Source organism: Podarcis liolepis (genome assembly GCF_965112155.1).
Source record: "Podarcis liolepis genome assembly, chromosome: 7".
In the NCBI taxonomy this organism is placed as follows: Eukaryota; Metazoa; Chordata; class Lepidosauria; order Squamata; family Lacertidae; genus Podarcis; species Podarcis liolepis.
The window spans coordinates 73,045,927-73,067,927 of NC_139561.1; the positions used below are offsets into that span (position 1 = coordinate 73,045,927).

General features: G+C 46.1%; 1 protein-coding gene across 4 annotated transcripts in view; it reads left to right on the forward strand.

Annotated features, from left to right (window-relative positions):
- LOC310710961 (beta-1,4-galactosyltransferase 3-like) overlaps nt 1–21,755 on the forward strand; it is a 44,671-nt gene extending 22,916 nt beyond the window's left edge. For 2 of the 4 annotated variants that reach the window (XM_083512334.1, XM_083512333.1), the window contains 7 exons: nt 6,368–6,458; nt 15,237–15,593; nt 16,514–16,749; nt 17,594–17,781; nt 19,296–19,418; nt 19,850–19,954; nt 21,204–21,755. In XM_083512334.1, coding sequence (XP_083368460.1) covers nt 15,332–15,593; nt 16,514–16,749; nt 17,594–17,781; nt 19,296–19,418; nt 19,850–19,954; nt 21,204–21,354 — 1,065 coding nt within the window. In that variant the 5' untranslated portion in view covers nt 6,368–6,458; nt 15,237–15,331 and the 3' untranslated portion in view covers nt 21,355–21,755. Of the gene's footprint in view, nt 1–4,738; nt 4,798–6,017; nt 6,047–6,367; nt 6,459–15,236; nt 15,594–16,513; nt 16,750–17,593; nt 17,782–19,295; nt 19,419–19,849; nt 19,955–21,203 lie in introns of those variants that run through there. The other 2 variants (XM_083512335.1, XM_083512336.1) reach the window with 2 other exon arrangements.
- Nucleotides 21,756–22,001: the final 246 nt, after the last annotated feature.

The window sequence follows — 22,001 nt, forward strand, 5'->3', positions numbered from 1 at the left end:
AAGTAAGTAGACCTTTTCCTAGAGTCTGACAGTAGATTAAAATATGACATTTTGAAGTCTCAGTTTCTCTTTGCAGCAAAAGTATTTTTGGCTAAGAGATGGTCAGTTTTATGTCTAGACTAAGATCAGAACCTGGAAAGTTAGCACCTTGCTTACAACTAAAACCAATTTAAATTTATTGGACAAAGGATATTGGATTGCGTCATGTTAGCTTGTGTCTATAGAAGCACTGCCTGGAGACTTCCTTCCTTCCTTCCTTCCTTCCTTCCTTCCTTCCTTCCGGTCTTGGTGTTTTGTGCTTATGTAGTGCACAGCATGGAATCTAGGGGGTCAGCTGCTCTCGTTCCATCCATTCCTTTATTATGGTGTCTCTGGGTTGAACTTCTGCTAATTTAATAACTTTGAGACAAATCCACATTAGTGTCATTCTGGAATTCACTGTGGGCCTTTCTGTCTTCTCCCTTCTCATTTTAATAGGTTGTTGACTATGCAGACACAGGCTACAGCCAAACTAGTTTGTCTTGAAGGCAAGTTGTGCAAGACTTCAGCAAGGGGAGCGGCAATGCAAAGTGTTGCACATGTTATTGGTACTAGGCCTAAAGATGGGTAGAAGTGTGGATCATAATCCTTCTGAGATACATAGAGTAGCATCATACTCTGTGTCCACTTTGGGTTCACTTGCCTAAGATCAAGTGCTGTGAAAATATGGGATGGATAGGTATTGGGGGAAAGCAGTTGAGAGATGTAGAAAAGCTAGCCAAGTGACAAAGGAGCAGCACAGGGCGGTGGGCAAGCTAGTGTGTCCAGTTAGATTTCTGGGTGTTTGTGCACCAAATATTGGGTAATATTAGGACATGGGTCACCAGTGCCTACAGAGATCTTGCCTTGCATCTGTGGAGTATTTATTCCATTCCTCCCCTTGCTGAATTTATGCTTGAAAGAAGGTAGTAAAAGTTTTTTTTTATGCCTTATGCATGGAGATGATAGGTCGGCGGTTACAGATGGGGAAATGTTGCTCTAGAAAAGGGTGGTCCAGTGTGCAGCCCATGAGGCCTTTTTTGGTGTCCCTCAGCAACATTTGACGCCCCCCTCAGCCCTTGCACTGCCTTCACAAAGTCAGGTAAGCGAGGCTATGCGCACAAGGCAGTGTGTGGCCCGTGGGTTCTGTTTCGAAGTACCCTTGTGGCCCACTTGTTATGAAAAGTTGGGCAACCCTGCTCTAGAATCCCATCATTCTTTTGGCTTGTATTTTGTTTCACTCCCCACCCCCCAGAGCTTAAAACGAGCTCCTGGTTCCTTTGCTGCAGCAAGGGACCTTTTCACTGTTGATGGCCAGTGGAAGCATGCCTTCCTCCAGGAAAAAGGAAGCAGCTTCCAATGAATCCACTGCTAAAATGGATGTGTGGTGCTCCTTGCAAATGGACTGCAGTTTGAACTAACACTCTGGATTTTGAAGTGTAGTGCTGTAGTCACCCTGGCTCACCTATCAGATTGGGCCCACCAGCTGGAAGAGGTTCCCAACCCATTTGTTGCACCATAATGGTGACTTTCATTTTTAGTTCCTGCCATGCTTCCTGTAAGGGGAAGAAGATAGCATATGGGCAAGAAAGTGGTGATTCATGCATGCTATCTATAGTCTGGGTATCCCTACTGGTGGTGAATTGTAACAGGTTTAGATATGCGATTCAATAATAATGTGAAAGAAGCTTGTCTAGTTTTCTGATTTTAAGGAAGTTCTTGAGGGCAGGCGTCTAAATTAGAGGAATTAATGGATATGCAGTTAGCCTCCCTCCCTCCCTCAAGGAAGGACTTCACATTAATGTAAAATGCATATTTGCAATTGATTTATAGCTTTGCCTTGGTCACACGTCTGTTTACACTGGTGCAGTTAGTTCTATGAATTTGGGAATATAACTTTTGTGGGGCTGCGCTGACAAGGTAAAAGGTAAAGGTAAAGGTACCCCTGCCCGTACGGGCCAGTCTTGACAGACTCTAGGGTTGTGCGCTCATCTCACTCTAGAGGCCGGGAGCCAGCGCTGTCCGCAGAGACTTACGAGTCACATGGCCAGCGTGACGAAGCTGCTCTGGCGAACCGGCACCAGAGCAGCACACGGAAACGCCGTTTACCTTCCCGCTATAAAGCGGTACCTATTTATCTACTTGCACTTAAGGGTGCTTTCGAACTGCTAGGTGGGCAGGAGCTGGGACCGAACGACGGGAGCTCACCCCGCCGTGGGGATTCGAACCGCCGACCATGCGATCGGCAAGTCCTAGGCGCTGAGGTTTTACCCACAGCGCCACCCGCAGCCAACACGCGTACCTTGTGCTGACAAGGTACTTGTTCACAATTGGGAGTTGTAGGGGTGCCCTGATAAGATATCAGTTCACAATTGTGTAGGTGTACTCTACAAGCCAACAGTATTCAAGGATGCAGTCAAGTGCTACAGCAGCATGGCTGGGGTAAGACAAAGGGCTGCAAGTTAGACTGGAGACATGTTCAGGGATTTAAGAAAATCTCACATGCCTGGCTGTTGTACACAGTATTGGGAACTAAGATATATTAGCTAAGTGCCAAATGGTTCCTTAAACCAAGGTTACAGTCACCAAAATGGAATGTTTAGTTGCCATTTTTGGGCAAGATGGCTCTAAAGTCTTATTTTTCAAACATTAGAGCCATCTTGCCCAAAAATGGCAACTGTAACATTGGTTTAAGGAGGCATTTGGCACCTAGCTTATATATCTGAGTTTCTAACACTGGTTCTGGCAACCATTACCTAGGTTTAAAGTGCATTTGGCTCCTAGTTTTTGTATCTCTGTTTCTAACACTAGCTAGGAATTGGTAATATGTTTGCCGCTGATATTCTTGGATCACCTACAACACCCTAATAGTCACAGTATTTTCTGTCAGAACGGAACAGAAACAGTTACAAGAAAGCATTTATTTGTCTCCAATCTGTACCTCGATGTTCTTTCCTGATGAACTTTTGTAACTTGCAAACCTGCTCCCCCCCCCCCCCAACAGACTACCAGAAGTTTGTCTGGATGAATATGTTACCTTGCCTTTTTACTCTTCTGATAGTAGACAGAATCTTCCTTGGGTTTTGTCTTTCTCACAAATAATTTTCTCACTACACTTTGTCCCTTGGCTGGAGCAAGTGCCCTCCAGTTCATGGCTTTGCAAACTGGCTGAGTTTCCCAACTCAGATCTGATAATAGCCAAGTCTTCTAAGGCTGGGGAGCACAGAGAACGTAATCACTACTTCTGTAACCACTGCTGCTATGTTTTCATTTTTGGGGATTCCACGGGATTATTGCCAACCCTCATATTTTCTTTTGAATCCTTGTGCTGTGTGAATTTCATGTTTTGGGGTTGTTTCCCTCTTCTTCTTTACTTTTCAATAGACTTACTTTTGGCCTTGGTTATGTATGTGTCTGTAGAAGGACGGGGTGTGTTGGGAAAGGCTGGCCTATCAACCCTCAAAGAGAGATTTCTTTTGAGGTGCAGCTTCTAGCGTCTGGCCTCTTTAACGGCCTCCAGACAGAGCGTGGTTACAAGCGGCAGCCAAAGATAATTTCAAAGCTGCGTTCCCTTGGCACTCATCCATCCCGCTGAAGTGACTTCTGCACACAGAGTGCTTGTGCTAATGCTGATGAGTACCCGGTCTGTTTGTGGGGAGTTAATGGGGAACCACCTAATAGGCACACTGAGAAAAATTGTCTCCCTTAGAAAGGTCAGGACTTGAGATGGCTGACTGTTTCTGAAAGAATTCGGACACTTCCCTTTTGTTTCCTTTCCTTTCTTTTTTTGGCATATATTGCCACATGATAGGAACCACATGGGTTGATCTTTTTCTCTCTTTTTTTGTTTTTCAAAATATAGATCGTGAGCTTCTGTGCACCGAGGATTTTTCTCAATTGTTTTGCGCGGTGACTAATTTTAGATGTTTGATAAATAAATCAAGATGGTTCGGAATAGATTTAATGGACCTTTGGTCTGATCCAGCAAGGCTCTTAATTCCAGGCCAATTCAGCAGAGAACTGTGGAGCTTTCAGGGAGAGGCAACACGGGGGGGGGGGAGGGAATAGAGTGTTCTTCTATGAATTGCCTGGCCTTGGAGGTGGTGCAGCAGCTGAGATACCCCTCTACCCCATTATCCTGATTGCCACAGTGGCCAAAAAGATACCTCTGTGGAGCCCAGAGGCAACGCATGGGTGCAGTGGCCCTTCCTATCCTTTTCTGCTGGTAGTCCGTGGCATGCTGCCTCTGAACTGTGAGGTTCCATTAAGCTACAAGGACCAATAACTGCAGAGAACCTCTCCCTGAGTTTGTCTGATCCTCTTTTAAAGCCATCTTGAACCAGTGGCCATTGTCCTGCCTGGTAGAAGCAAATTGCACAAGTTAGGCTGTGTGAACTGTACTTTCTTTTGTATATCCTCAATTGCCTGGATGATCCTGAGTGTATTGTGAGGGAGGGGAAAAAATATATCTCTCATTTTCCTTACCATGCATAACGCAGTAAGCTTCAAGCATATTCTTCCTCTTGTCTCATTATAAAAAAAATGTCTTCAGATTTGTTAGCCTTTTCTTGTCGGAACAGTATCCCAACCCTTTGATTATTTTGGGTACCCTTTCCCACATATTTTGCAGCTCTTGGGTTGGTGTAACTGAGACAGAGAGATGACATCACAGTTGCCTCCGTGTGTGCATGTGTAGATACAGATAAAACCCTGCTGAATCAGGCCAGATGTGATTATTCCCTGCAGCTGGTTCACAGAGGCATGGCTCTGGCAGTGGAGGTAGGGCATGCTCATCATGACTAGTAACCATTGATAGCCTTGTCCTCCGTGAATGAGCCCAGTTCTAAATCATCCAAGTTGGCGGCCATTACTACATATTGTACGAGCAAATTCATAGTTTAACTATACGTAGTAAGTCAATTAGATTTTTATAGTGTTCACTGTTCTGTGAACTCTGAACACACAAACGTGTGTGCACACACACAAACATGCACATGGACATCATCAAGGGTGTCATCATCTTAACAGATTAAAGGGCTCGAGGGATCAGAGGCCAAATTAATACAATTCTTTTTTAAAAAAGATTAGTGTCCCGCCCCCTTGGGGAAAAGGGGATGGGGACTCTGCAATTCTATGATTTAAACTCATTGAAGACTGCATGGGAAACTACAATAAAAAAGGCACCTTAGGCACATTGTCGCCAGTCACTGTTGACTTAGTGGCTTATATGAGGGTGTTAAAATGCTGTCTTTACAATAGCAGCCTTTCTGTATGAGTGGCATGTGTGCATTGTTGCCATGTGATTGTTGCTTAATTGTGGTTTAAGAAGTGATTGTTGGCAGTGATCCACTCCATAGAAGTTGTACAACATGTCCTTGTAAATATTTGAAGAGGGGTTAGCCTAGGTGACTTTGGAGGCTGTTCTTTGACTTTAAGACTACGGCGACAGACACTCCTTGAAGCTTATAGAAATTCTTGGTTCAGTTGTGTTAGATCATAATCTACAGGTAGGGCACCATATTTCTTTTTAATAGGGTGGGAAGGCTGCATATGCAAAAGGCAGGGGGGTTGAAACCCGAGTGCCAGAGCTTCCTTTCCCCAGTCAGCACTTATTCCAGAATTTCTAGCCCTTTAAGAAAAATTAGGCACTAACAGTTGCATCTTGGCAACCCGTGGGTTGTCTAAGCAACAGAACGCTAAGTCTCCTGTTCACTAGGGAAGTGTGGAGCTGAATCACAGGGAATATACCACTGCCTAACCTACAGCAAGACTTCTATGCCTCCCCCTGTGGGATAATGAATAAACTAAGCAGCAAAGAATTGACTTCTTGAATAGAAAGTATAAAAGACTCTGAGTAGTGATTTGGTTCTGGAAGGGGGTTCTTTTAGTGCTATTTCTGTTGTTCCGGGATGTGCTGTGTGCCATAGGTGCAATTGAATTATTCTTAATTATTCGGTCAGTTTTGTCTCTGTGCAGTGCATTAATTTGAAGAAAGAAATCTGGAATGATTGTCAAATGGCATGATTCGGTATGGAAAACTGTTCTGTTCCCTGTTGGAAGTACTGACTGCTGGTAGTGATTAACTCCCATTCCCGTTCTGTACACGTTGCACATTCCTGACCCCATTCTCTCTGTCTCTCTCTCCCCCCCCCCCATTTCCTCATCCTACTTTGCACTAGCAGCTCTCCACTTCCTGTTTAAATTGGCTGCGTGCTGTTGGGTTTCATGTGGCGATGTTGCATTGCTGTGTGAAAATGCCAGGTTCTGCCTCTATGCTTTTTCCTTCTGCCCTGTCATATGCGCTAGTTCTAAGTTGACCTCTCTCTTCACCCTCCCCGATTCATTGCAGAAACTCCATGGAGATTGGGACCAAAAAAGTGCTGCACTCCAAGAATTAAGGACGACCTCTCTGATCTAGCTGAGGAAACAGAACTGCACAGGTGGGCACCCTTAAATTCACATTTGCTTGCATTTTCCAATATCTTTCCAATCGCAGTTCATACAGTTATAGATCCCCTCCTTCTTTGGGCATGGCAGTTGTAGGTGACCATTTCTCTGCACTGCCCATGGTCTCCCATTATGAGGCACTCCCTTTTCCCAGATGATCTGGGGGAGAACCCAGAAGCCAACTCTGGACAAGGGAATGGCTATGTTCTCAAGGGAGGACAGGAGTTCTTCTGGTGCAGGCTACAAGCTCCCTTTGCTTCTGTTGTCTTTCCCAACAGTCAACTCCTCTAATGTGAAGTGTAATGTGAAGCATTTCTATATGCCAGGAAGCCCATGTTAGAGAATGCAGATGTCCTTGTGTGTAGGTGTAGATCTGAGTTTGGGGATATGAGCCCTTATGCATTCAGCTGGAGGGGAAGCAGGGCCAACCTAGGTGCTGTGATACCCTTACAAGTCTTGTAGCTTTTTGTGGTGATGCTAGCAATCATGCCAGCTTGCTTAAGATATCTAAGCAGCTCACTTCTCCAGATATTCAAGACGTTGTTTTGCACTGAACACTAATCGCTAGGGAACATCACAGCCTTGTAAATAATTATTCAGGAGCATTCATCCATCCCCGGCTCAGTTTGCCTGTGTTTCTTCAGCTGGCACAGTGCTGTCTCGGGTGTCAGTCTCTGCACTTTAAAGCTGGGATTGTCCAGTAACACAGCCCAAGGCATGTAGTAATTTCTGTCTTCTGGCCTTTAAGAGCCAATGCTGTGGGAGGATTGGCACTGTTTAGTTAGAACAGATGTGCTTCCTTCTCATGCTTTATTATTGGTGACATTTGTACATGTCTTATATGCATGATGTATATAAAAGGTGTTTGCGTTTGGAGCTGAATGTTTACATAATTCTGAACGTATTGTTCAAGGAAAGTACTTTAGTAGGTGAACTGCTCCCATATGTATGGACATTATAGGAACGTCCACGTTCAGTAAAGGTATGTGATGTCCAGGCAAGGCTGCTGCAACTTTCTATCTCCATTCCCTCCCCTTCTTTCTTTTTTCCTTTCTCCTCCTGTGATGAGACTGCATTTTAATGTTTTAATGTTGTATTTTAATCTTGTTTTTAAGTTGTATTCATTCAACTTGTTTTCATTATTGGTTGTTAGCTGCCCTGAGCCCAGCCTTGGCTGGGGAGAGCAGGGTATTAATAATAATAATAATAATAATAATAATAATAATAATAATAATTACATCATTGACAAAATAGCTAATTAGAGGTGGGGCAGGTTTGTTAAACAGAAAAAAATGCCACCTATTCTTGTCATATACGCAGATGTCTTCTTGAAAAGATGATCTTTGTTCTTCACCATATGCACTCCATTCATAATAAGCTGTGCTGACTGCCTTTACCCTTCTGAATTTTATTCAGGAAGAGTCATCAATTTATTTTATGTGACAAATTTATAGGCTGCCTCGTAGGCCATGCCCTCACAAAGTGGTAAGCACAGAAACAATAAGAAACACAACAAATGAGCTGAATTATTATGAAGCAGCACCTAGGCCCAATGAAGCCTAAGTATTTCACTCTCTTTCCCTGTGTGTGGGGATGGGGTGGGGTGGGGGAGAGAGAGAGAACTTGAAAGTACAGCTGAAGAACACATTAAGAAAAGGCAGCCTGGAAAAGAGATGTTAAGTCCCACTTGAAACCCTGCACTGAAGGCAGTGTGTGTAACTCACTCAGAAGGGAATTCCGTAACCATGGGGCCACCGCTGAAAAGACCCCATCTTTTGTGCCTGGCAACCTAATTGCTCATGACCAGGACCTCCATAGCTGATTTTAGTGAATGAGCAGGGTCATATAACCAGGTCTCAAGTTGTTAAGGGCTTGAAAAGGTCGGCACCAGTACTTTGAATTGGGGCCCATAAATGCTCTGAGGGGAGTTTTAAAAATGGATTTCAACATAGGAATTATAATCATTGTGAACCTTGCGATGGTAGGTGCAGTCACATTTATCCAGGGCTGAAAGCCAGGTGGTTTTGACCTACCAAGGAGTGTGGTGGAGTCTCCTACTTTGGAGGTCTTTAAGCAGAGGCTTGACAACCATATGTCAGGAGTGCTCTGATGGTGTTTCCTGCTTGGCAGGGGGTTGGACTCGATGGCCCTTGTGGTCTTTTCCAACTCTATGATTCTATGATTCTATGATTCTACCAATGCAGCCTTGGATCAAATTAGACTGGAAGCTTATAAGGAAAACCAGAGATTTAGCTGTTGCCTCTTTAGTACAGGCATCTCACACGTTTGGAGAGTTGAGAGGTGCTGCTCTTGATGAAATAAGTGAGTAGCCTAGCATCTAAACTGTTCCAGCTCATTGAGGAATTGAAAAGGCTCTTAGACATGCCTGGGTAAACATTATGAACTGGCACAGCAGCAGCTAATATTTCCCCCACTTCAGATTTCCAGCCTGAGGAAGAGTTCTCTGCAGTAAGTAATGCTGTCCAGCATTTTAAATAACTAGTTTTATTTATATATAAATAAAGTTGGGCCAACTTAAGACTGCATCCTGTTTGCCTTGGAGGGAAACACTGAATCTTTGGGGTGACATCGTCTTTACCTCCTGAGGCAAGGTTAATCTTGGTCTGAACTCAATAAGGAGGCTTCGGCATCTGCACCCTCTGCAGAATTTCAGGCTGTGCCAGAAATTATGACTCTGTGGTTTTTGTGCTTTCTGTGTAATGGAATTGCACAGATTCAGTGAAAGGAAGAAGCCTTGTAAGATCGCATGAAGTGTCATAGAATGGAATTGCTGTTGAGGATGCATGGTGCTTTACAGAGCTGCAGTAAACCAGATTCTCTTGTGTACAGTTCAAAGGTGGGCAAGAGAGGGGAGGAAGAGGACTGGAATTAGCAGCAAGTTTGTGAATAAACAGAGTTATGCATGTGCCTGATTGCTAGTGTTAGAGACTCGGTGGCAGGAAGAACATAAATGTTCTCCGAATCTTGTGGACATGAGTGGGTTGAGTGCTTTTGGCACTCGTGTTTCGCTTGTGGGCTTCCCATAAGCATCTGGCCTGTGAGAACAAAATGGGAATCACCAGAGTTCCTTCTTAAGCTTTTATCTCTCTGTGTCATCTCTAGAAGGCCTGGCTTGGCTTAGAACATAAAGGTGGATGGTGCAGATACTCAGCATAGTTTCGCTTCTACCCTCCCCTTCGAGGAAGCCTTGCCTAGTGGAAGAAAAATACCTTCCTTACTGACAAAGCTGATAAGATCTCATTCCTGTGGAGGATTAAAAACCTCCCATGTGGCCCAGCTTTTCACACCCTGGTCAGAAATGTGCAGTGAGGTCAGAACCTGTTTCTTTAGTAGTAGTCCTGGGAGTGGGGGGTGGTCAGTACTCAAGTTTCAAGTTGCCAGCTGAAAAATTGCTTTATTTGGCAATGTCCCATGCATTCCACAGTGAGGATGTGTTTGATACGCAGACTTTTGAAAGAGGCCGCTCTGTGCTGAGCTGTTTCAGTTTCTGTGCTTCAGGCCCTCCCCTCTTCTACTTACTGACTGAAGCCAATTGGCTATGTGTTCTTATTTTAGTCTCGGCCCATTCTTTGCCAAATTCAGCCAGGTTTTGAAAAGATGGCCAAAGCACATACTTCAGTTGCTGCCCTTCATCTTTTCCCTTAAACGTGACGTTTCCTTCTGAAGTCTAGCCAGTTTCTGAACTTGCCTTCATTTCAGTTGAGAGAGTGAAGTACCCCATACTTGAAAAATGCAGACTGTGAGTGTGGAGGATAAAGAAAGTTCTTTTCTCATGCAGGGCTTTGTTTTTCCCTTCTCGTGGTTCCCTAGGCAGGTTTGGCCAATAAGTTCAACAGGAAAAGAGGCGCATCCATTGCTCAGTACTAGCTATGAGCTTGTGAGTATGCTGCTTGTGATGGTTGGACTAATCTGCAGAGATCCCAATGAGGGTTTGACAGGGAAGGGGCGGGGGAAGTGTAGTTGGACAAGGTGAGCCATAAGGATGGTGTGAAATGGAGCTGATAAGTTACAGGAAAGAACTCTGTAAGCATCTCTGGAAAGTTCGCTCATCTTATGCCGGAGCTACTGAAGTCAAAAAAGGAAGAGGGTAACACCAGTGTGAATTTTAAAGAGGTGAAACTCCCAAGGTGCAGAAAGCAATTTATTGAGAGTGCTTTCCAGTTTGACCAAGCCGTGGCTCTATTTTAATGGCTCTTTCATTATTAATGTACTGGTTAATGAGCAGCCCATAACTTGTTCGTCAGGTTGGTTTCTTCTATAATGTGACTTCTGGTTCCTAGAACTTCAGTCTAACATGGGTTGGCTACAAATTCCAGGGGGAAATAGTTCCTGGTGAAGAGATGGCCTGATTGTGTGGGGAGAGGCCCTTTGAGGGTAGTTTATTTAGATTGGAGTGGAAGTGTCCTTCTGCACTTGATGCAGAAGCCTAGCTCATTATCGTTACCTTCAAATCAATGACCTCTTGTTTTGTTTAAAGCTCTCTGAAGGAAGACGCAGTAGAAATGCATTTCCCAGGACCTGGAGCTTCTCCTATGTCTTGATCTCTGAGTCCTAAACCTCTCTTTCCCACCCCCCACCCCCCACCCCCGAGAACTGACACTGGTAGCTGGATCAGGATCCTGATGAGATAAAGGGCTTTTTGGCCCCACGCTTTATAGGCACAGCCCTGCGTTCTAAAGTTCAATGTCCATGTCAGAAAGTTCCATTCTGATTTTATTCCAATAACTGCCCTGAGATATATATCAATAAATAACTGCAGGTACATATTCAATAAATACACATATAAGCACTCTTTTTTTCTCTTTGGAGCTTTCCCTATGAAAACCTGCTTTTTAAAGCTGAAGCACAACAAATGGCAATTCAGGTTTTCTGCAGATGGAGCTGCTTGCTCCGATTCAGCTTTAAAGAGTGGGTTTTCACAGGGAAATCTCTGGGGCAAAAAGACAAAGGCACAGAGCTTTAAAGTATGGACCATGCCTGGAAAGCACAGAGGAAAGGTAAGTGTGGATAAGCCCAAGGATAATATTTGATTCTGGATCAGTTACTCTTAATTGCGTTCACTACCCTGCTCTAACTGGCAATTTCACAAGCCAGGGTTGTATAGTAGGAGGTTAGGTAGCCACAGCTGCTCCCACTGGTTCCTCCCTGTTGTCCAGCCCCTTACCTCAACTGCTGTGCGGCACACCACTTGCTAGCCAGCGGCAGCCTTACTTTGAATCAAGGCATGACTTTAACCTTGCCTACCGTTTGTGGTTTGGAGCCCAGGTCACATGGCATGGCAAGGCAGAGACTCTAGCTTGTTGGCAGCCATGGGGAAAGGAGCATTGCAGGAACTTTTGAATAACATGCTCCAGCAATCTACTTATTCGTGTTAAACCATATTTCCAGAATACAATAATGTGCATTGGGAAAGGGGACCGTAGAGCTGATCAGGCAGCTTTTAAAACTTTGGCTACATTGTCACACCAGCCTTCCACTCTTTCTTTTATTTGCGAGGGCTGCAGGGTAGGACGAATCCTCCATGCTGGTGTCAGGCTTGAGAAGCATCTCCAGATTGCAGTGTTCTTGTACTACCCTGTTTGCCTCCGCTTAGGCTACTGAAACGGCTCCAATTCACTGCACTGCTTTAGATGGTAGAATGTTCAGGTCCCAAGAAGGCTGCCTAGGAAGGGCCCCAGTGAATTCATCTCTGCTGCATTTGTTTTGCAATGACAAACTGCGTCATTCATATTGAATGACCTGACGTAGGCATCCTAACGGTGATCCAGAGTCTGTAAGGAGTCAGAAATGCTAAGGTGCACCTGTAGCAGCAAAACCAGATGCCTTCGTCTGCTGCAGCTGCAACAAAACATGTCTCTCCCACATTGGTCTCTGTAGCCACAGCGGGCGCTGTAACTCTCCAACGGTTTGACGCTATCCTTGAAGGTGCACTCTTTCTTTGTCTCCCAAGACAGACGGATGCCAAGAAATGGAGTTGGTGGTTTTGCTAAAAGCTATTATTTGCTGATTGGAAATCATGGCAGCTGCTCCCGTAAAAGCCATTGTGTAAAATATGTGCCTTTTGTTACCAGCAAGCGCACTACTTATCTGTGTTTGCTCACTGGCTTTGAGCCACTTGGATACTTTTCTACCAGTTGTGCAGTACCTCCTACTTTCACATATTAATAGTTGGGTTAGAAAGGAGAGCCAAGGTTTAGGTTTTCTCATACCCAAACCTTCCTATCAAAATGCTGGTCTATACCTTTTTAAAAAAGGTATAGAACAATATCACGGCAACAAAGAAGGAAGTTTTCCAACTTGGTTGCAGGCTACATTACGACGGAGCTTGTTTGCCTTTTCTGTGAAGTTTTTCACGTCAAAGTGTGTTGGGAATGAACACATAGAGGCAAAACCAGCTACACACCTAATCCCATTTCCTAATCTGTTGAGTTTGACTAAGTGATGTAATAATGCTCCTCTTTCTTCCCAGATGAAGCAAGATGCCCTTGACTGAGCCTCTTGCTTTGGGCAGTGGAACAGCTCAGTGAATCTGGAAGGGTCAGCTCTTCCCTGAAGGTTTTAATTAGGGTTGCCTATATGTGACATCTATGTGGGACGTGGGTGGCTCTGTGGTCTAAACCACTGAGCCTAGGGCTTGCCGATCGGAAGGTCGATGGTTCGAATCCCTGAGACGGGGTGAGCTCCCATTCCTCGGTCCCAGCTCCTGCCAACCTAGCAGCTCCAGAGCATGTCAAAGTGCAAGTAGATAAATAGGTACCGCTCTGGTGGGAAGGTAAATGATGTTTCTGTGCACTGCTCTGGTTTCGCCAGAAGAAGCTTAGTCATGCTGGCCACATGACCCAGAAAAACTGCCTGCGGGCAAACGTCGGCTCCCTTGGCCAGTAAAGCCAGATGAGCACCGCAACCCCTGAGTTGTTCGTGAGTGGACTTAACTTTCAGGGGTCCTTTACCTTTATGTGTGATTCATTTCCTTATTTCTTATATCACCCTGGAACATCTCTTACAGGAATCATTTGGGCCATTTCCTTGTTCCTCCTTAGCTGTTGCCAGTTGGCACTGCTCCGAGACACCTGTTGCGCTGCACAGGGTGTGGGCAGATAGCAAAATAGGTAACCAAAGCAGGCTACTTCTCTCACTTATAGGTATGGAATGTGCTGCTCCACGTTGCACTCCCCCAAGCCCTTTCCTGCCACGTTACCCGAGATTCTGCAATCGGGTAGATTATTACAGTATAATAATTTATTAGCCTTCACCCTTGGGTGTCGGGGCAGCTTGCAACAATTAACACACGTTAAAAACAGTTTAAACAACTTGCAGTCACGGAAATAAGGTGGGTGCTAAAAGCATACCTTGCAAGTGTCAAAAGCCAGGGTGAAGAGGATCTATACAACCCAAACGCTGAGATATGTGAAGTGGCTGGCAGCTGGAGGCCCAAGGGCCGAATATTGGAAACCAAAGAGTGGACAAGGTGCATGGAAAGGGCTGCGGCAAGGGGACTCGCGCCTGTTCCCATCCCTCCCTCCTCCCTCAAGTGTTGCAGATAGCAACAGCTGTGGACTAAGTTTATATGTGCGTGCAAAACATGGCTTTTGACACTTTAAATGAAGCAGCTCCGGGGTATGGAGAAAGGAGGCTCTGGCAACATTATTCTAAGAACAACTGTGTTGTGGTCAGAGCATCATAGTATCTGGGAGAACCCAGATTCAAGTCACCATTCAACTATGGAGTTCCATGGGAGGAGAGGCAGTTTCCCAGGAATGTAGGAAACTGCCTTATGCCTTAGTCAAGACCTTGCTCAGAATTGTCTCCTTGGACTGGAAGGAGTTCTCTAGCATTTCTGTCAGGGGGCATTCCCAGCCCTTCCTGCAGATTCTGGGGATTGATCTGCAACTGAGCTTAACATATTTTTTCCTTTTTTTACTTGAAAGCTGCCAAGCTTAATCCTTCTGTGTTTCCTTGGTTTTTGGGGGGAGGGAGGGAGTGTAAGCAAAAAATAATTCTGCTATCCTATTTCTTTCTGTCTGCCACTTGTCCTAACTTCTTTCCCCTCCCTGGTGCATATGTTCGCCATGTTATGTTGCTATGCCTACCACCCACTCCCACATTCTCCTTTCCTGTGGGCACCTCTCATTTGGCAGGTGTGCGGTTTGCTTTTTGCTGCACTGAGACTTCTCATGCAGCTGCAGAGACAGGAAGATGCTATTACTGTTAGTTGCTTTGTCTCGCGGTGCCACGTCTGTCCATACTTGTGCTTGCTGAGAGCAGATCGCCTTGTGTGTAACAAATGGCTGGGCTGGGCTCTGGATGTGAACTTCCCCCCGCTTTCAGAACCTTACCCCTGCATATGTAGACATGAAACGTTTGGGGGCGAGGTGGGGGCAGGAAATGCATTTTCTTGTAAGCATCCAAGCGAAAGCTGAGCGTTGTGAACGTCAGGAGGCTGATCAGATAATCAAATCGGCATTAAATGGTTTTCGAGCGAAGATGATGCTTGCTTTTAGGCGATGCATGCATGGGTTGTAAATGGCTATTCTCTCCCCAAAGACACGGAATGCCTCTCAAAATGGTGCTTCTGTGCTACAGTTTGTACTTGCATTAAAATTAGTTTCTTCCCCACCCCCCCAAAACCTGCTGGCACTTTAACTGGGGCACCTTTTTTGGCCCATCAAAATGTTTGTGCATAAAAAAAATTGTTAACCTGACGAATGAGCATTGCCTGTACTCATTCTACCTTCTGCTGCTTCCAACAGGTCACTGTCTTCTGTTTCCCTTGCTGCTGCTGCTGCCGCCGCCACCCTTCACCCCAGCTGCACCATGGATAGATGATCCTGGCCCTGCCTCAGCCATGCTGCAGTTGCGTGGCCGCTACCTGCTGCTCTTCCTAGGGGTGCAGCTGGTGGTGATGGCTCTGCTGTACCACGATGGCTACCGAAAGCGTGTTGCCTATTTCCTGGGCATCTTCTACAAGGGGGGCACATTGACTATATTGTCCAGCCTACACAATGTTTCGCTGCCAGGGGACGTCTACGCCAACCTCAGCCTGATTGCCCGGCCCCCTCTGCCCCCAGAGGAACTTCCTTACTGTCCAGAGGCATCTCCTTTCCTTGGTAAGGGCTTCTCTGTTCTTGATCCTGGTTCTGGTTAGGAACTGGGGATTTGGAGTCAGCCCTAAGGTTTGAATGGTGTTGGGCGGGAGTGGTTGTTCTGAAATTAAGAGTCACAGAAGCTCTAATGTATTGTTTCATTGAACCAGCTAGCCATCTGGAAAGGTTTTGGGTGGCACGTGAAAGGCAAAAATGAGCGTGAAACAGTGAAGTAAATTCTGAGCAAGCTTTCGGGTCAATTTTGTCTCTTTGTGTGTAGCGTACTAGTTCTGAGACTAAAGAGTACCGTGTAGTTCAAAAGCTTGCTTCATGTTTACACCGCTCTTTGGCCCTGGGAAAGAAGACACAAATTCTGGAAGTAGAGTACGGCAATAGTGATTTTTAAATAGAGATGCCTAGTGATGAGAGACCCCCGCAAAAAGAGGCTTGAGGATTGTAGGCCCATCGTAGAAGTGATCTTCCATTAAGCCATGAAGTGCTCTGTGAAATGAGAGAAGTGGTTCTCTCTCCTCGACCCATGCACCCTTTCTTGTCCAGTGTGACTAGTGAAAGCATAGTGATAACTCAGTTCATAGAGCATGAGACTCAATCTCAGAGTCGTGGGTTCGAGCCCCATCTTGGGCAAAAAAAAATCCTGCATTGCAGGTGGCTGGACTAGATGACTCACATGGTCCCTTCCAACTCTACAATCCTATGATTCTTTAAAGTTTGCAGGGATGACCAGGGATGGAGCAGGTGGAAAGAGAAAAGAACCCTGGAACTGACTAGGAGGCTAATGCTCATTTTAATCTAAAATGAAAATGTTTCGAGGTGTTCTCCTCTTGAGGACTCTGGGTCACGTTGGCTCTTAGCCTGCAGTCTGCTGACTACCTAGCTAGGCGGTGGAGATTGTTTCCCTTACCCCTGTCTCTGCTCGCCTGCAGGAGGCCCCATTCGGGTGACTTTCCCCGCAGGGCTGTCTCTGGATGATATTGTGCGGAAGAATCCCCTTGTGACCAAAGGGGGGCGCTACCGTCCGCCCGACTGCGATGCAGTCCACAAAACAGCTGTCATCATCCCCCACCGCAACCGAGAGCAACACCTCAAGTACCTGCTCTACTACCTGCACCCTTTCCTGCAGCGGCAGCAGCTCACCTATGGCATCTACATCATCCATCAGGTGCGTTGCCACAGCCGTGTGTGAGCTGGGCAGGGCAGGAGGTTTGAATAATAATAATTATAATTAATAATTTTATTATTTATACCCCACCCATCTCGCTGGGTTTCCCCAGCCACTCTGGGCGGCTCCCAGCAGAAGAGTCTCCATGGCTGCTGCCTGTCCCTGCATTAATGTGTGGTCTCTCTCTCTCTCCTTAGGAGAGGAGGGAATAGAGGCAATAGCTCTCTTTATTGTTAATGGAGGAGTGCCCAGTGAAAGCAGGTGGGCAGGCAAAGCTTTTTTCAGCACTAGGCCTCAGTAGGGGGCAGTGGGTTGCGCTCTGATTGCTGCAGAGAGGGAAAGCTGTAGTTCCTTCCAAAAAGTGAATCATGATTTCTGCTGTGCTGAGTCTGATCTCTGGAGAGGTGGGGAAGAGTCAGGCACAGGGAAAGGAACCCTAGCAAGAGTACTACGGTGTGGGGTGGAGCTGAGACTGGGTATGGGGAGCGGGCAGGGACTAACCAGCACCCAGCGGTTTGAGCTCACCAAATTCCTTGGAGGGGGGAGAGATAAGGTAAGGAACCTCGGGTGTAGATGAATGAGTCCCCCCTGGAGCATGCCCAAGCCAAGATAGAAATGGAGTAGGTGGTTCTGGAGGAGCTGTCAAATGTGAGAATGCCAGAAGTCAGAGTGGAGGAAGGATACTATTTTAATGTAGCGCCTAGTGGTGACTGTCCTGGATGTGAGTTTAGCACTTTAGCGGAGCTAGTTTTTACGCACGCACGCACGCACGCGCGCGCACACACACACACACACACACACACAGAGCGCACTCTGGTGTAATTGCCACCCAACTCTTTCTCAGGCTGAGAACTACACTTTTAACCGGGCCAAACTCTTGAATGTGGGCTTCAAGGAAGCTATGAAAGACGAGGACTGGGACTGTATGTTCTTCCATGATGTGGACCTCATCCCTGAAGATGACCGCAATGTGTACACCTGCGACCGTTTCCCCAAGCACGTGGCTGTTGCCATGGACAAGTTTGGCTACAAGTAAGCTTCTTGGATTTGGGTCTGTTTCCATAGGAATGCTTCTCTAACCCTCCCAACACCCTTTCCTTCTTAAAATAGAGATGCCCAGTCTCCCTTCTGAAAACAAAATCACACTGAAAACAACTGCTTTCTCGTGTGTTTCTAGGCTGTTTTCTAGATACAGATATGGGGAGGAATGGGAAGTGTGCTGGAAGAGTTAGAATGTCAGACTAGAACCAGAGAAACCTGGGTTCAAATATTCACTCAGCCATAAGGCTTACTGACGGGACCTTGAAGCAGTCATCCTCCCTCAGTCTACTTTGCAAGACTGATGTGAGGATAAAGCAGGGGAAGAGTCAAATGATGCTGTTTTGAGCTTGGCAGAAGGGCAGCCTTCTTGAGTGCAGCTGCATTACAGGTGGGAGTTGATAGAGAAAAGCTTTCTGCATACAGCAGCTCAGCTGTAGGGGAAGGTTGGTGCTAAAGAACTGGAAGCCTAGGCAGACCAGTGTTAGAAGCTCAGATCTATAAGCTAGGTGCCAAATGGCTCCTTAAACCAAGGGTGCAGTCACCAAAATGGAATGTCTAGTTGCCATTTTGGGGCAAGACAGCTCTGAAGTCTTATTTTTCAAATGATGGGTTGACTGTGATTATCAGTTTAACATCTGGCTTGTTCAGATGACAACCTTGAACTTTGAAGACAAGTCATTTTATCCAGGGACAGTCTACATAAATACTGGCTTACTCCTACCCCTTTTTCTTAACATGGACCGTTCATAACTTAAGAATATTCTTCACAACTGTGAGCAGGGCAGTGGGGTGGGGTAAGTGAAGACAAGTGACAACTACGTAACTATAACGTTTTTCACCACTCCTGCTCAGGCTACACAGAAAAAGCATTTTGGTTCCCGACATTCATTCTGACTATGCAGATAAAATATTAACTGATAGAATTGTACAGGATAATGGTATTAGGGTGTGAAAGATCCAGTGATCCCCAGTCATGCACCTCCAGATGCTGGAGGTATCAGGCGCCATCCTGGTGCCCAGGCACCTTCACTTGGTCACAAGTGGCCAATAGCCAGGTGCGAAATGCACCTGGAACCTGTCTAATTTTGATCACTGGATAGGACCTGCTCTAGAAATGGTTCTCCTGAAATGCAGTGTACTGCTGCCCTTAAAAATCCTAAAATGACATGCATGCTTCATGCAGTGAAGAGAGTGAGGTCCTCTGTATTAGCTGCCATTTGATTCCTCTTCCAGAACTCTCCCTCAGGTCATTCCATGTGAATTGGTACCCGAATTTATTGCTTTTCCTTTTCCTTCCACATTCCTTTTTCCTTTCATGTTATATCTATTGGTCTGTAAGCCTGTGGGCAGAACCTGCGCTTGTGAACGTAATATTCGCATAGTAATATTAGATGCCCATATCTCTGTGCCAGCTGAGGTCCTATGTGTTTCCTCTAGAGATTCCTATATGCATGGTAGTAGCAGGTGGGCTACATGTAAATAAATGTCCCCTTAAATTCTTGCAGGCTTCCATACAAGTCCTACTTTGGAGGGGTTTCTGCACTCAGTCCAGAGCAATACATGAAGATGAATGGCTTTCCCAACAACTATTGGGGCTGGGGCGGTGAAGATGACGACATTGCAGTCAGGTAAAGATGGTCCTTGGTGCTAGAAAAGGAGCCGGCTCCAGTTCCAGCCCTTCAGCATAAAGCCCAGCAGCTTTAGGGGGATTAGGCAACTCTATTCATAAAGGTTTAAGGTGGCATGGCTGAGGATGTGACCCTAGGAGTCCTGGCTCTCAAACTTTCCCCCATGTATTGCCCTAGGGTTTGTGTCAGAGCATAGGAAATATTGGCAAGGAGGGATTGGGCAAGCTCAGGTAGGAATCCAGGATTGTTTTATTCTGTTCTTGCTGTTGCCCAGGGGTGGGGCAAAGGAGAGGAGCCATGAGTGGCATGGTGCAGATTTGAAGGCACTGAAGCACTGCATTGCTTGGATGTGTAATTGTAGCACTTGTGCCCCTGCTGAAACCCCATGTTCACTCCTGCTAATGCTGCATTGTCATTCACCTTCTCTGCAGGGTTGCGCTGAGTGGGATGGTTATCTCTCGCCCATCTACTCAGTACGGCCGCTACCGTATGATCAAGCATGGGCACGACAAGGGCAATGAGCAGAACCCTAAGAGGTGAGTAGAGGAGGGGACTACTTGGGGCAGAAATGTGGCCTGAACAATTGCAAATGGACTGCTGTCTTGTAAACTAGGTGGTTAAGTGTGATTGTATGTAGCTACTCTGCATCCTCCTTAATGCACCCTGCCAAATCCTCTGGGCCAGGGTGAATGTCCACTGCAGATAACATGATGGATGAGTAACTCCCAGAGCATAGTCATATTTAGATATTTTGTGCTTGAGGGAGTGAAGCCTCCAGCAGTGGCCAAACTGGAGTGGGAGCATGGAATGTTCAGTTGTTTTAACGGTTTGCAGTCCAGTTTCTGTGAGAGAAAGGAAGGTTGCCATTATGGCTGGCCTGAAGACATCACACAAGGGTAAACAGAGAACTGGTGAGAAGTCCTGGGATGTGGAGATTCTAAAGAACTGAGAGCCCAGACAGAAGTTTTTGTTTTTGTGCTGTGATTTTCCCTTAAGGCTATTTCTGGTGTGGCAGAGCTTGCCAACACTCTGTTGTGGTGGTGCAAAATAACCTGGACTGGAAATTTTGTAGTAAAAGAGAACTGGATAGTTGTTTCCAATCCATTTGTAAAACCCAGGCCCCCACCATTACCAACCAGGGCTGTTGGTCCTCACTGCCTACTCTGAGTTGCCATATCACAAGGATAGAGGGAGAGTAGAAACTGTACAATTGGTAGAAATTGTATGTTGGACTCAAAACATAAAAACCTTATGCACCGTTGGAGCTTTGGCTCAGTCCTCAAACCTTCCTTGCTTGCTAGTTATGCACATCCACTCCTGCTTGTAGGCTGTATGTGTAGTCTTGCAGCTTTCCTATTTCCTGCTTGGTGTGTTTTTTCAACTTGGTCCGTCTGCCATCTATTATCCTCCAGTCCCTGCTTTTTCAAGCATTCTCCTTCCTTCCTTTTCTCCTCCCCACCTGCCACGTATAGCTGCTCCTGATCTTAAGCTGTGAAGTTTCTTCAGAGCACCCACTTCATCATTGTGAGTGGTTTGTATTTTTTCGGCAGGTATAGGCATGGGTATTTGCAACTGTTTTTCCCGTTATTGACAAACATGACACTGTCCTCCTCGCCTTGTTACAAAACATTGACCACACCATACCATTTCATTACTGGAAATCTGTGTAAAAAGAATACGTAAGCTTCTCCTAACCTGCAAATCCAAGGAGCTGCACTTTGGGCGGGGAGGTGGTAGGAGAAGGGCTCGAGTTCTCGCGCTTGACTCTGTGAATTTTCCTTACAGATTTAACTTGCTGGCCAAGACGAGGAGAACATGGAAGCAGGATGGCATGAACACACTGGAGTACCAGCTGCTCTCCAAGAAACTCCACCCCCTCTACACAAATATCACTGTCTTCATTGGCACTGAGAAGGGAATGCGCCATTCCATGTGATGCACTAGCCACAGAGTGGCCTGGGGACAGGAGCCCCACCCTGCCACTTCTCTGGGACCAAGGAAACCAAAGAATCCACAGGGAGATGGACAGCCCTGAGCATTGTGGTCATCATGTGCTGACTGTCGTGTCTAGCAAGGTGCTAGGGGTACTGCATTACCAGGGACTGGATGGGGACTCCACACAGAGACTTCCTCCCCCTCTCCTGGAGCGTTTCTCTCTTGAGGGCTGGATGCAGTCTGACTCTACAGGACTCCGTTTGTGGGATGCCTTTCATACTTTGGTTGAAGGAGCGGCACGGTAGCTTGAGCAGAAAACCAGGACTGTCCTTTGCAAGTCTGAACCTCTGCAGCTGCTGTGCCATGGTTTGTCTTTCTTATTAAAGTGCAATTTATTTTAAAGCGTGTGGCCAAGTAGCAGTTTCTCTTCTGGAGCAAGAGCCTAAGAGGGAAGCTGTTAGCAGCCATCTCTCCTGGGCCAGTTGTGCTCTTCGCCAGGAAGGCAAGAGAGGAGCTGTATGAGGGCCAGAGCTGATTGGCAGGTCAACACACTAGCGCTGGGATGGCCCAGGCAGGTAGCAATGAGTTGTGCTGGAAGACATGGTGAGCTTATAGGCGTACTATCAGCAGTGTCTAAGGAGATGTGAT